General features: G+C 36.2%; 1 protein-coding gene across 1 annotated transcript; it reads right to left on the reverse strand.

The window, feature by feature from the left end:
• Positions 1-7472: 7472 nt before the first annotated feature.
• Positions 7473-14386, reverse strand: LOC139786455 (uncharacterized). The gene is made up of 4 exons (XM_071725618.1): positions 14019-14386; positions 13194-13372; positions 12104-12273; positions 7473-7625 (listed from the first exon to the last, which is right to left on the reverse strand). The coding sequence occupies exons 1-4, from the start codon at positions 14183-14185 to the stop codon at positions 7473-7475; spliced, it is 669 nt and encodes a 222-aa protein (XP_071581719.1). The 5' UTR covers positions 14186-14386.
• Between the last annotated feature and the right edge of the window lie 627 nt (positions 14387-15013).

The raw sequence follows: 15013 nt of genomic DNA on the forward strand, positions 1-15013 counted from the left end.
AAAGCTGGACCGGTGTACGCAGAAGCTCAAACATGTCACTATAGATGTAAGTATACATTAATCTCGAGTACTCGCAACTCGTCGCGTCGCGTAAAAATATTGGAACGCATTTATTTTATAGGGAGATGGAGCACTATCTAAAAAAGATGTTGAAATGGCGAATAGAGATTTTAAAATGGCGCGACTGGAAGGCGGAAAACGCGGGATTACGACGGAAACTCGCCGTAATTCAACTACCGCCACTATCACCATCACTATCATTGTCCGTGGTGTCCGCACAGCCGGCACCGGCACCACCAGCAACGCCGGCAACAACAACTCCGCAACAGATAAAACGTAAGTACAATTAATCTTTTAAAATACAGTTAACTTTCGAATAACATCGTATTCAATCTTTTAGCGTTTTTGACTGAGCCGGGTTTGCTCGCTCCGAGAGCGATTATTGACGTCACTTCGGCAAATCAACCAATATATTGCTCGATTTCTAAAATAAATTTCTGTTTGTTTTAGCAAAAAGATGGCAGAGAGCCGGGCGAAATCAAGGAAGAGGTCGAGGATTTCGCGGGAGAAAAGAAGGAAACAGAAGAGGAATATTGGATAATAAAATATCCATATTATAATGGATATTATATATATATATATATATATATATACTAGGTGCGCAACTAAGTTTCCGGGTTTCACACATAGATGGCACCAATAACACATGTACTCGACTTACATGTCTGAAGTTGTCTGAAGTTATAGCTTGGACATCTGTTAACAATAACCAGTCGTTATATAAACACATATCGCAACGCAAAAAATATTTTTTCTAACAACGGAGATGTCGAGTTTTGTGCCAAATAAACAGCATTTGCGGGAAGCTTTGCTTTTCTGCTTTAACTTGAAAAAAAATGCAGCTGAAGCACGTCGTTTGCTTGAGGAGGCCTACGGCGAACATGCACCATCGAAAACTACCTGTGAAGATTGGTTTAAACGCTTCAGAAGTGGCGATTTCGACACTGAGGACAAGGAGCGCTCCGGAAGACCAAAAACAATTGAGGACGCCGATCTGCAAGCGTTATTGGATGAAGATGATACGCAAACACAAGATCAACTTGCGGAGGCATTAAACATGACTCACCAAGGTATTTCCAAACGTTTACATGCCATGGGAAAAATTCAAAAGGAAGGAAAATGGGTGCCGCATGAGTTGACTGAGAGACAGATGGAAAATCGAAGAGCCACTTCCGAAATTTTGCTTTTGCGGCATGAAAGAAAGAGTTTTCTTCATCGAATTGTTACTGGCAATGAGAAGTGGATATATTTAGAGAATCCCAAACGCAAAAAATCGTGGCTTTCACCTGGTGAAGAATCAACATCGACGGCACGGCCAAATGCTCTGCGTTTGGTGGGACCAGAAAGGAATCGTGTACTATGAGCTGCTGAAACCGGGCAAAACTGTCAATGGGCATCGCTACCGACAACAACTGATCAATTTAAACCATACATTGCTCGAAAAACGGCCAGAATGGGACACGAGACACGAACGAGTGATATTGCAGCACGACAACGCTCCGTGCCATCGCAGTTCCATCGTCCAGGACACCATCAAAACGCTGAAATAGGATCTGCTACCGCACCCGCCGTATTCGCCAGACCTGGCGCCTTCCGATTATCACTTGTTCCGGTCGATGGCGCATGGCTTGGCTGGGCTACACTTGACCAATTTCGAAGAAGTGCAAAATTGGTTGGATGAATGGTTTCGGTCCAAAGACGCGTCGTTTTATTGTCGCGGTATTCATGTATTGCCAGAGAGATGGCGAAAATGTATAGCTAGCGAGGGACGATACTTTGAATAAACCATTTTTTGTATTTCTCTTGAAATTTTCCATTTTTTATTGATCAAAAAAACCCGGAAACTTAGTTGCGCACCTAGTATATATATATATATATATATAAAAGAAAAAAGAAAAGGACATAGCACTCCGAGCTTTTGAAACGTTCATTACGTCGAAAACTTATCCCCCAATAGCCATGATAAAGAAGTAAGAAACGCTAATCTAGAAGTTTTGAATAGGAGAACTGAAGGAGCAATTAATGCATGGCTCTGGCGTAAAATTCAAAAAAACGAATAGGAATAGAGAAAATATGACAAGGGCCAAATTACTGTGATTATGAACAAAAGTGGGGCCGCCGAAGATCGCCGAAAGGCATACACAGTGCATTATAGCGCTACGATCTCGTGCGGGTGACAAAATTATTGGCGAAATATATTGAATTTGTGACAAAATAAAGAGACAAACCTATCCCACAATTCTTTTCTGCGTTAATGCGATTTTATATGATGTGTTATGTTATATCTCGTTTAATCACCTTCTTTCAGGCTTTGTGTAAAATTATTATTTGAGTTGCTTGTATTCGGGTGGGTTAATCGGAAAATTCGCGAAAGTATTCGGGACCGCGTAAGGCAGCGGAATTCGGTGAAAGCGCGATCGCGATAACATCGGAATTCGATGTTTACCTCGCGCGGCCGATCACGTCGGAAAAACTGTTTGCTTATTTCGAGTTGACTTCACCTTCCTTCCGCGTGTATTATTGTTCGCGTGTTATTCTCTATTTGGATCCCCGATTTAAGAACGGAAAGTTTTGGTGAATAAATTTCCTGATTTAGCAAGTGATTCGGTCTAACGGTTTAGCGACATCTTCTCTTCCTTTCGGAAACACGGTAGGATTTTACGCGTCTGGCGCCCAATAATCACTTTCGCGTTAACTTATCGGACCGTGTGAGAGAATCGTCAGAGAGATCTAATACCATCCCTCTCTCCCTACCCCTTTTGATCCGTCCTGCGCCTCGGGCGTAAAAAGACGTGACAAAATTTGGCCTTATATTAACCAAATGATTTCTCTCGTTGATGATAAATCCACATATAAAAAATTACACAAGGATCCGAACAAAAAGTTAATGTTGAAACTCAACCAATTAGTTAAGACTTGGCACGAGAGTGAGATCATCGATGATCCCACTTTCCACCGCTTAAGGTGCACTAATGGCATCTCCCACATTGTTATGGATTGCCAAAAGTTCACAAAAATAGTTTCCCTTTACGCATTATCGTGTCGACACTGAGCAGCCCGTTGTATAACGTACACTGAGAAAAAAAATTGGTAGAACGGATTAAATTTGTATGGTTAGTCGATCCAATGGTTAATTCAACAATTATAATGTTGCACTAAAAGAGATATAATTCATTCATGTCAACCATAATCAAGAATTAACTAAACCAATTCAATCCAATTATTTTGTTCAAAATACTATTAGCATTTATTTGTTTTTGCATGACATTTAGTTACCTAGGTAATATATGTGTTTAAATGCCAAGTATCGAACTGACTAAACGATACCGTGAGGATTGATAAATATTGTGTATTTTCAACGGAACGGTTGAGTTTGACACGACAAAATTTTTGTGTTAATTTTAATTTGTCAAAGTAACAAAAAGTTTTGTACATTTTCAATTTTTAAAATATTTTAGTCGGATGGAAAACACATTTTGCGTTTTTTTAACCAATTTTTTTCTCAGATGTTTTCTCCTTTGTATAAAATATTTATACGTATGTCAAAAAATATGTATGAAAAAATACGTTTAAATACATAGTATGACGTATAGTGCAAGCACCACTTTCTTGTCAGATCGAGATATCAAATATATCGATAAAGTACATAAACTGATGCCGGTACGAACGTGCGTATATAAGTCTCGCGATGGTTTATAGCGACTTTAAGTTTGTGTTTTAAGTCGTAGAAAGAATCGAACCTTATTACCTTTACTATTTAATTAGAAAAATATGAATAAATACTTTTATCTTCCATTGTTGTAGTAAACGTCGCGCGAGCATTGCAGTAAAATATATTTTCGACATTATGATTCTCTCTGTGCGTATCCTCAGACAATTTGTTGAAGTGAAAAGTTGAAGATTAAAATATTTTGTCAACAATAAAAAAAACTTACTTATCTTAACGAAACTATCTTGCAATCAAATAAACATTTGATTCTGTCAACTAAATTTTTATTTCGTTTATTGTACCATTAAAAAAATTGTTTCATCCAACTAAATATTTAGTCCGATACGTTCAACTAAATATATTACTTATTATTTCCAAAACCGCATTTGCTTACAATAATAACAAATTATGAGGTTTGGAAACAATATTATGTTTGATCGTAGTAATATGTTTAGTTGAACGTTTCGGACTAAATATTTAGTTGGATGAAACAATTTTTTTTCTCAGTGTAATATTCTTTAAATCTTTGAGGCGATGGAATTACATACGTTTCAAATTTTTAGAAAATGCAATTACTGACGCTTTACCTGAACTTACCCCAGAACTTATCAAAGAAATGATACCTCAAATTGGATTAAGAATGGAATTCTTGAAGAAATGGACGACGGAATTTAAGACAGAGAAAATGCCTCATGTTAATGCGCATATTATACATATACATTGTGTGCCAAAAAGAAAAACAATTTTTATCTTGGTATTCTTGGAAAAGACAAATAATTTTTTTGCTTTTACCACATATGGAAAGTCTTTTAAAAATTTCATCTCTCTATCTCAATTTCTTAAGTATTACATTAGCGGGATGGGAGTGGGTCCTGTTCTCTACTTTAATTTCATCAAATTTAACTATGACAGGCGTTCTTTAAGGTGTTTTTCTTAAAAAAAAAGAACTTTGATTTTTGCTTGTGCAAATTTTGCAATTGTTAAATTTATTGATATGACTTGTAGAAATACCAGGATCGCCCTATGTACCGGCGATCCTGGCAGAAGTGAGCGGCCTGTGGGCCGTAACGGTTGCTGTTCGTTTCCGGAGTCGATATTGGGCAGACGTTCTTAGTTTGTGTGCGTGGAATCTCCACCAAAGTGCGCGGTGTCATACATGAAAATTGTTTTTCTCGTGTTAATTAAATAAAAGATGGGACTCCTAAATGTGCTATTTGAAAAATCGAGATAGAAGGATACAATTTTAGGAGGATTTTTTGATGCCTAAAACTAACTTCTTCCATGATAAGAATAAGAAAAAATAACTTTTTTTTGACACATCCTAATATACATAGGTATCGAGAATCAAATCCTTCCGATTTTGAGGAATTACTTTTATTCTTGAGCAATATTTATCTTGTACTATATTGACCAGGTTTCGGATTCGAGTGCAGAAGTATCTGAAGCAAGATCTGAAATGTCAGAAAATCTATCACAAAGTTCATCTGAGGATGCTTATAATTTAAAGAGACAGAACACTTTTGCGGGAGGTTTGGCATATGCCTTAAGAACAAAAACTATCGATGTCAAAGAAATTCTATGTACGAACATCCAAGAAAAGGCGATTGTAAAATCTTATCAAAAACACAAGTCTTTGTCGCGACAATCTAGAATGCTAATTGTCGACATCATTCTGACAGAATTACTAAATGAAACCATTCAGTAATTTTATTTTACATTTTTTTATAACATGTATTTCCGTAATATATCAACATATGTTCATATATAATGTATGCACGGAGAAAATTGCTACGGTTGTTACAACAACATTCTCTATGATTGAAAAAGAAATGTATGTGAATTCAAGTTAAATTGATATTACATTGAATGTAGCTGTTAAGATATGCTCATTTATACAGTTTTCATAACCGTAGTTCTTACGATACGTGACATTCGGTTACAATATCCTCGTATATGGTTGCCTCAACCAAAGAATTATTGCTATCTCTCTTATGTGGTCTGCAGCACAAATATTATGGTTGAGAGATCCATAAGATATAGCTGCACGATACAGCACTGAATCACTGCATGATTGAGAGGTTAGTTCCATTGCGCGCGCAAAAGAATTTTTGCATAGAATAAAGTGGATTTGATAAGGATGTTTTAACTTTATAAATATACTTTTTTCATAAATATATTTACGAAAACAAAATTTCGTAATGAGCCGACACTGGTTTCTGACATTCACCCGACATTAAGAAATATTATATTATATATCCAATTCAAAATTTTATTACTCTTTTTAAACTGAATTTGTTTCTTAAGATGATTTTTGAAAAATTATATATTTGCGCTGGTTATGCCATATGTAGACTATATATAACACTTACATTAAATTAAGAAATAGTCTACCACGTAAGGCAGTTGGCTCACGATCCAGAGGTCCCGAGTTCGAATCCCACCAAGGTAAGTGTTTTTTTCAAATACGAGAAAATATTTATAATCATAGACTGCATCTTAAGAAACAAATTTAGTTAAAAAATAGTAATAAAATTTCGAAATAAATAATTTTTTTTGTCGGGTGAATATTTGTTCATTATGGTTGTAACATCCATATATTATGGTTGCAACATCCATATAGTAGCTACCCTCACTAAGGTTAGGGCAACCATATAGGTCACTTCCAGAGTACTATGGTTTCCATAACCCTTTTGTATGGATGGGCGAAAATTAACATTCCCATGTGCGAATTTCATAAAGGCTCAGTGCTGGCTTGGTACTGGTGCCAGAGTTACCAGTACTGGCTGACGATTCTGGGCCAGTACAAGCTAAGATCGGGGTCATTACCGGGGCAATGTCGGAATGATAACACGGGTCCCAGTCTTGGCGCCAACTTTGGCCCGACACAGAGTACTAATACGGGGACAACACTGATTGCCAGTATTGGGCCAACTCTTGGCGCCAACTTTGGCCCGACACAGAGTACTAGTACGGGGATAACACTGATTGCCATATCATACTCGCGGCGTGTTGCTTTCGTGCCGCGGTCGTTACTTCCGGCGCCGCTCGAGCAAAAAGCTTTCTAAATCCCCTCGCGGCGTGTTGCTTTCGCGCGGTTGTTATCTCCGGCGCCGCTCGAGCGAGAATTTCTCCAAGTCCAATTCGGTCTTTCGATACTCGTGGCAATGCTGTGTTCGTATAAGTTACACGACGGTGGCGATTGACTACGAGCGCGAGCGAACGGGAAACGATGCTCCCCGCATCGACTTCGTCGTATGTGCCCCTTTCGTGTACGTATTCCATGGAATGCGTTGTGCACAAACGTTTTACACATTTGTACGGACCAAGCGAAACGCGTTTGCACGTCCGTACGTATCGCTCGTGTCGCTCGGCTCGCCGAGCGCACCGCACCTCTTATAGTACCCAACCGGCCGGCCGAGCGATCGGCGACGCACGGTCTTACGCACGGTCGCTTACGGGCGCTGGAGGCGAAATATCGAGACCATCGGGACTTGACCGCTGAGAGCGACGACGACGGCATGAACGCGGTCGTTACCCTCCGGCGTGGGCTCTAGCGAAAACTCCCATCGCGGGCGTGTTGCTTTCGCGCGGTTGTTACCTCCGGCGCCACCCGAGCGAAAATTTTCTAAGTCGACCCAATACATGCCCAGTACTGAGCCGACTCTCGGCCGTAGATCAATATTATTTCTGGCCTTATACACGGTCAGTACTGAGACGAGACTCGGCTCAGAACAGAATATGGTTGCATGGGGGTACTGGCACAATACTGATCTAGCGGTTTATCCGTACTGGGGCAGCACCACCCATCAAGTCTTGGCAGCCAATATTGTGCCACTTCTGGGCCATGCGGACAACTCTGGCAGAAGTCCGACATTCGCACATGGGTTATTATTCTGTTGTAGCAACCGTAACTTTTTCTCCGTGTGCATAATATATAGGTATTTTCATTTTTGTTTATTTTATATTTTTAGTTTGAAAAATGATGATTTCCTATACATAGCAGAGGAAATAGTAAAACTTTTTCCTACCGAAGATACAAGCACATACTACATTCCACCAGTTTCGAAAAAATTATCGCGAATTGGAAAATCTCTAATTTCACGATGTCTGTTAAGTTGGCCCCCCTTTTTCAAAATTCCGAAATTTTTATTAGAGTTCTGGATTCCCCAGCAAGAGTTCTAGATTTCTCTATAGTTTTTAAAAAGAGTTCCGTCATTTAAAGTGATGAAAACACCATTTTAAAAATGGGGGGGCTAACTTCACGGCGCCCCCCATTTTAAAAAAAATGAATGTTTTATGGTAGTTCCGGATAGATTTCGATGAGTTCTAGAGTTTCCTATAGGTTTTAGAAAGAGTTCCGTTCAAATAAGCCCAAAAATCGATGTCAAAGTTGAACAAAAAATTTCCACATTTTTTAAAAAAAATCATTTTTTATGGTAGATTCAGAAAGATTTCGATGAGTTCTAGAGTTCCCTATAGGTTTTATAGCGATCCGACCAATATTTCAAAAGTTACAGCCCTTCGAAGTGCCACACCTCGAAAATTTTTTCAGTCCCGACGGTAAATTTTTTTTCCGGAAAACGGCAGTTCTCGCGGGAGTTCTGGTCGCCCCCCGAACAGTTCTATCGAAAACTATTAAGGTCCGAAGCGATCAGACCAATATTTCAAAAGTTACAGCCCTTCAAAATGCCACCCCTAAAATTAAAAAATGATTTTACCGGAGTTCTGACAGGAGTTCTGGTCGCCCCCCGAAGAGTTCTATCGAAAACTATCAAGGTCCGAAACGATCCGACCAATATTTCAAAATAATTCTTATGATGAAAAGCGCTACGATCAATATTTAAAGAGATACATCTACTCTAAGTACGCACTTTAAAAAATTTCTGCTTATCTTTATATAGAGGAGCAAAAACGGTAATTAAATCGAGCTTGATATTGCTCCGCTAGTGAAGATACAAGCACATGTATGATAAATCCAATCTAAGTAGTAGCTTTATTTCTTCTTCACAAAATTATATTACCTAACTTAACTCAAGTGACATGTATTTCAAAAAAAGATGTGAAATTATTAATTTCTTCTTCACAAAATTATATTACCTAACATAACTCAAGTGACATGTATTTCAAAAAAAATATATAAAATCTTTAAATTGAATTGCGCGAATTGCAAAGAGAATATGTATATTGCTTTGAAAGGTAATTGTTGTGCAACTATTTAAAAAAAGTAAAACCCAAGTGGTACTTTTGTGTTCCTATTCAAGGGTCTTTTTATTCCAACCTAAGTGGTAATAGCTTCTTATTTCTCTTTAACAAATTTTTAATATTACAAAGAATCATTTTAATTATAAAGAATTAAGAAAGTAACAGTACAAAATAATAATATTTAATTAAAACAAAATAAATAAATTTTTCTTGTAAAACTTGGCGCTGCTACACTTTGAAATTTAAACATTAAAATTTAAACATTAGTACTAAGATTTTTGATTGAATAAAGAAACAATGAACATAATTTAGGGAAGAATGGGAGTAAAAAAGCAGCGCCATGTATTTTTACAAGAAAAATTTATTTATTTTGTTTTAATTAAATATTTTTATTTGGTATTGTTACTTTTTTAATTCTTTATAATTAAACTGATTCTTTGTAATATTAAAAATTTGTTAAAGAGAATTAAGAAGCTATTACCACTTGGGTTGGAATAGGAAGACCCTTGAATAGGAACACAAAGCTACCACTTGAGTTTTATTTTTTTAAAGTATTTGCACAACAATTGTCTTTTAAAGCAATATACATATTCTCTTTGCAATTGGCGCAATTTATGTAATTTAAAGATTTCATCTTTTTTTAAAATACATGTTACTTGAGTTAAGGACGTTCTCCGGCAAAATCGTTTTCTTAGAAATTTTCTTAAACTTTCAGTATATGTTTAATTAAACGCGTTTTATACGTAGGCGTTTTATTCAATGCCCCTTGCGGTACTAAAATTTGAGATATTCAGCTTCAAAGTTCCGATTTTTAACACGGGATCCCTATGTCTGAGCTCTCTCGACACGGACATTTTAATGTAATAATAAGTACAGTTTTCTTAGAATTTTTTTGAAAAAATAGTATAAGATGCCTCATATTATTAGTAACGTGTGACATTAAAGTTCGATATAGCAAGCGGTATTTATTTTTGAGAAATAGTCGTCTAAAGAACACTATCGGACATAATTTTCGTCTGCTCGGAGGCAGGGAGAGGGAGAGATCACTGCGAGACTTGGCAACGTTGCTACCGCTGCGACATATAGGTTAAGTAGAGAACGTCAAGATCTTATGGGCAACGTTATTTAAATCAAGCGTAATCTTTTTTCTTTATGATTCATTATTATTTACTTTTAGAATGCTCAATAAACAAGTAGGACGTACTCATTTATGATTGGTATTGGAGAAAGAAGTAGTTGTAAAAGTAGTTGTAACCATATCATTTCTCCGTGCGTATGCGAACACACTTGGGGGGAGTAACTCTGAGTTGAGCACAACTGCCACCGGAGAACGTCCTTAAGTTAGGTAATATAATTTTGTGAAGAAGAAATATAGCTACCACTTAGGTTGGATTTTTGAATTTACAAAATACATTGCGTGTACTTGGCGCCTTTTTTTACCTTTTTTGAAAAAGGTAATTTTATACTGATATCACCCATTTTGTAGTGTTAAGCAAGGATCTGTAAAAAATTATTTTTTATTTTTTAATTATTCACGAAATTAGCAATAACAACAAATTGAATTTTTATTGAATTAGCAAATTAGTAATTAGTTACAAAAAATTACTATTTACATAAAAATTAATAATATTTAAGTAAAAGTATTATACACTTCTTACAAAAATTAAGGAACACTAAATTTATCTTTAAAATAGGCTAAATTCAAGCAGCTGTAACTTTGTTAACCCTTAAATGCCACCCGGGGTCCAGCGGACCCCAGACCCTTTAGAATGATATATTTTCAAATGTTCCCGCCAAATATGGAGCTCATATTTATTTATTTATTTTTTTTTTATTTTTTTGATTTTGGAGCCAACATTTTAACTGTTGGCGATCTTAATTTTTTATACTATGTTGAAATTGAAATTTTAACAATATAAGCATTTTATTCTCTTTTCTAAGCCTTGAACAACATTGAAAATAATTTTCATAACTAAATATCAAAAAATCAATAAGTAAGGAGACATTTTCATGCTGGGGTCTTTTAGACCCCATGTGTCATTTACGAGATTCTTGAGAGGTGTGGCATTTAAGGATAAAAATGAACAAAATTTAAATTTAAAACTTAAAACCTCTACTTTCGAAAGGTTACTATTATTTTTTAGTTTCTGTAAGTTTGGTAACTTTTGCATATAGAAAACTGCAAGCTGTACACAAAATAGAAAATTTTTTTTTCACTTTGTGGGCCTGTTATGTGCACAAAAAGAAATCTGCGAAAATTTTTAACTTCCTAATGTAAAAGCTTGAAGTTTTCCTTGCAAAATCTTTAAAAAATGTTTCTACGTTTCTGCGTTGTTCTGTACAACTGTTTTCTGGGTCAAAATGAAAATTAGAAAAATCGCTAATGTTTACATTATATTCATCAATTTGTATCATATCTACATGTCATCATATCTTATTTAAAAAAATTTGGCAATTATACCGTTTAATAGAGCAAAGTTTCAGCTTTAAGAATCTGTTTTTTCAATTGCGATACGATGATTTCTAAGGGAGTTATGAGCAATCAAAGTCAAAATGCTCATTTCTTATTCAATCCGCAATAAATTAGTATCAATAAATCGTAGAAACATTGTTAAAAAAGATTTTGCAAGGAAAACTTCAAGCTTTTACGTTAAAAAGTTGAAAATTTTTACAGATTTTTTTGTGAACGTGACAGGCTCACAAAGTGAGAGGAAAATTTTCTATTTTGTCCAGTTTGTAGTTTTCTATATGTAAAATTTACCAAACTCACAGAAACTAAAAAATAATAGTAACCTTTTGAAAGTAGAAATTTCAAGCTTTAAAATCCTTTTTTAAAATTTAAATTTCGTTCATTTTTAACAAAGTTACAGCTGCTTGAATTTTGCCTATTTTTAAAGATAAATTTAGTGTTCCTTTATATGATAATGTATAGAAGTAAAATATTGAAAATAAAATGCAATTATTATATAATTGTATGCGATAAGTATATAAAGAATAAAAAAGTTAAAAAGAAACTATTCTTTATATAATTTTAAAGAGGAAAAGGAGTTTGAGGAAATATATTGCACTGATTATTTTTTAATTCTATTTTTATTAGTATGAATTATTAGTTAAAAAATTAATATATGGGACCTCCGTAGCCACCCCCGTAGCCACCCCCGTAGCCACCCCTGTGACCACCCCTGTGGCCACCCCTGTAGCCACGTCCTCGACGTCCTCGCCATGCTCCTCCTCTTCTCCCTCTCCAGCCTCCTCTCTGCCCTCCTCTGCCCCTCGCCCGAGACGCTCTTGAAAGATGATAACTATACGAAAATGTAACAATCAAAGCAATAGATTAATTAACTAAATAGCAATGACTTTAAAAGAAAAGGGTGTAAAAATCGCCATTTTGTGCCCTTAACGGGAACCTGTAAAACACGCTTTGCTACAGGTGAAGTTGAAAAAGTAGGAAATAATAATCTTTTCACCAGGAAACTGCGGGAATTATTTTAGAAGCGATAATGAGAGAGAGAAGAGAGAGAGAGAGAGAGAGAGAGAGAGAGAGAGAGAGAATGTCTTTAAAATATATGGTCAAACCATAGCTGTGTTTGAGCGGTTTAACAAGCATTACATTTCCATTTAATGAATTCTACACCATTCAAAAAGTACTAGGCAAATAAAAAAATATAGACAAAAGTTGTTCAAATTATTTAGTAGAGAAAGATGATACACTACAAAATAGGAATTTCCATTTAAAAAATTTACTTGAGCTCTACTGGGCCCAACATGGTCCCCGAATCTATAATTTAATAAGATCCTTTAAATCCTCCAAGTTTTTCTTATTTTTCCCAAACATTTTTCCCATAAAAGAAATACTTTCTGAGATAATTGGCCGTTTCCGAATTTTTATACACACGGTATGACAAGTGTATATGAGCAATGGGGTGCATGCGCTCGTGTTTTATGTACAGACATTTCTATACAATTTCGTGGTGTAGAATTCATTAAATGGAAATGTAGTTAAACCGCTCAAACACAGCTATTTTGACACACATTTTAAAGACATTTATTGTCGCTTCTAAAATATTTCCTTAAATTTCCTGGTGAAAAATTATTATTTCCTTCTTCTTTCAACCTCAAAAAAGATAGTAAAGCGTGTTGTACAGGTTCCTATTAAAGGTACAAAATGGTGACTTTTACATCCCTTTCTTTAAGTAATTGTAATGTGACAAATGTAATTTACATCTCGTTTCTTTCCTGCAGTCTCTGTCCTCCTCTTTCTCCTCTTTTTTTTCTTTCTTTCCTTTATTCTCTTTATTTTCCTCTCCTTCTGTCTCATCCTCATCCTCATCCTCATCCTCTTCAACCTCGCCTACATTCATTTCTTCGTGTCTCTTTCTTTCTCGTTCCTCTCTCCGTTTCCTAAATCATTTATATTTATTACTAAAGTAAACCAATAATAAACAAAATACATAAATTGTGTTGCCACAACTATACAGATTGATTCAGGACCTGTGCAACAAACTCTGAGAAACAATAGATCTCGCAGAAAGGATCATTTTTTGTCAAACAACCCCTATACGCGTCGTTTAGGAGTTACAACTGCGCAGACAAGACTTAGGTGACATTTATTACAATTGTGAGATGTATTATTTATTTATTGTTTCAAGTACATTTGAGACAGTTTACAAGTTTTCAAAGTGTCCACCCTAAACCTGATTGTATACTGCGCTACAGTTGGTCGCAACATGATCTCAAATGTTCGATAGAGTCCGACAATCAATGTTACGATGGTGTCATGAATGCAATCAGGATAGATACTTTAAACGTAAACTTCTGTAAATTGTCTGCAAGTGTACTTGAAACAATAAATAAATAATTACTCATAATTTAATAAATGTTACTTAAGACCTGTCTGCGCGGAGTTCCTAAACGACGCGTCAGAGAACATGGGTTTCTTGACAAAAAAAATTATCCTTTCTGCGCGACTTATCGTTCCTCAGAGTTGGTTGCAGAGGTCACCCTGCATATGTAATTTAATAATCTAAAAATAAAGCAATATACTAACTTTTCTTTTTCTTTCGCTTCCTTTTCTTCCTGCTTCTTTCTCTCTCTTTTCCTATCTAATTGTTTCCTCATGTCGTCTCCGTCTCGCGAGAGACTCAGCTGACTTAGCTTGTCTCTCGACCTTGATAGGGATCGAGCCCTTCTATCATCCATTTCTATCTCATTCATTTCTCTTCTCTATCTTCGTTTTCTTCTTCGCTCTGTTTAATACACAATATATACATTAATAAAGAAACGGTGAAAGATTTTATAAATGTTTTATAGTATTAAAAAAAATACAAAGGATAGTAAAGGCTTAAAGTCGATTCAGACATAACTGTGTCGTGCCCGTACCGTGACTGTACCGTGCACGGACAGAAAGATTAGTTAATAAAGACGATAAGATTTACATAGAAATGTTTATATGTAACCGTGACCGTACCAATGCCGGCTCGTCCGTATTCATGGCTCACGGTCACCATAATCAGCGACGTTATTTTTACAAATACGGCTCGCACGGTACGACGGTGTTTGAACACGTTTCTGATGAAAACACTGAACGATTGGTAAAATAGTATTGATATTATCAATAGTATTTTACCAATCGTTCAGTGTTTTCATCGGAAACGTGTTCAAACGTCGTACTGTGCGAGCCGTATTTGTAAAAATAACGTCGCTGATCATGGTGACCGTGAGCCATGAATACGGACGAGCCGGCATTGGTACGGTCACGGTTACATATAAACATTTCTATGTAAATCTTATCGTCTTTATTAACTAATCTTTCTGTCCGTGCACGGTACCCGTACGGGCACGACACAGGTTATGTCTGAATCGACCATTATACTCACATGTCTCACGCAGCGCAACAATGGATCATCTCGATTGTGACATATAGTGTATCGCGCTCTGGCGGCGTTTTCTAGACACACATGACGGACACACATGTCGGACACACAGGTGGCGCGCCTCAACCAATCACGTTCTTTTGTCTCTGCGCGACGGCCATTTTCTTCG

Source organism: Temnothorax nylanderi, unplaced genomic scaffold (assembly GCF_030848795.1).
Source record: "Temnothorax nylanderi isolate EJ_2023f unplaced genomic scaffold, tnyl_v1.0 TNYL_tig1041_pilon, whole genome shotgun sequence".
In the NCBI taxonomy this organism is placed as follows: Eukaryota; Metazoa; Arthropoda; class Insecta; order Hymenoptera; family Formicidae; genus Temnothorax; species Temnothorax nylanderi.

What these genes read in the sequence shown, in the direction of transcription:
- LOC139786455 (XM_071725618.1), bottom strand. Translation starts at nt 14,185, where the DNA reads ATGAATGAGATAGAAATGGATGATAGAAGGGCTCGATCCCTATCAAGG. An exon ending in GAAGCGAAAGAAAAAGAAAA is followed by an intron (nt 13,373 to 14,018) that starts GTTAGTATATTG and finishes TAAATGATTTAG; the next exon opens with GAAACGGAGAGAGGAACGAG. An exon ending in CTGCAGGAAAGAAACGAGAT is followed by an intron (nt 12,274 to 13,193) that starts GTAAATTACATT and finishes ATTTTCGTATAG; the next exon opens with TTATCATCTTTCAAGAGCGT.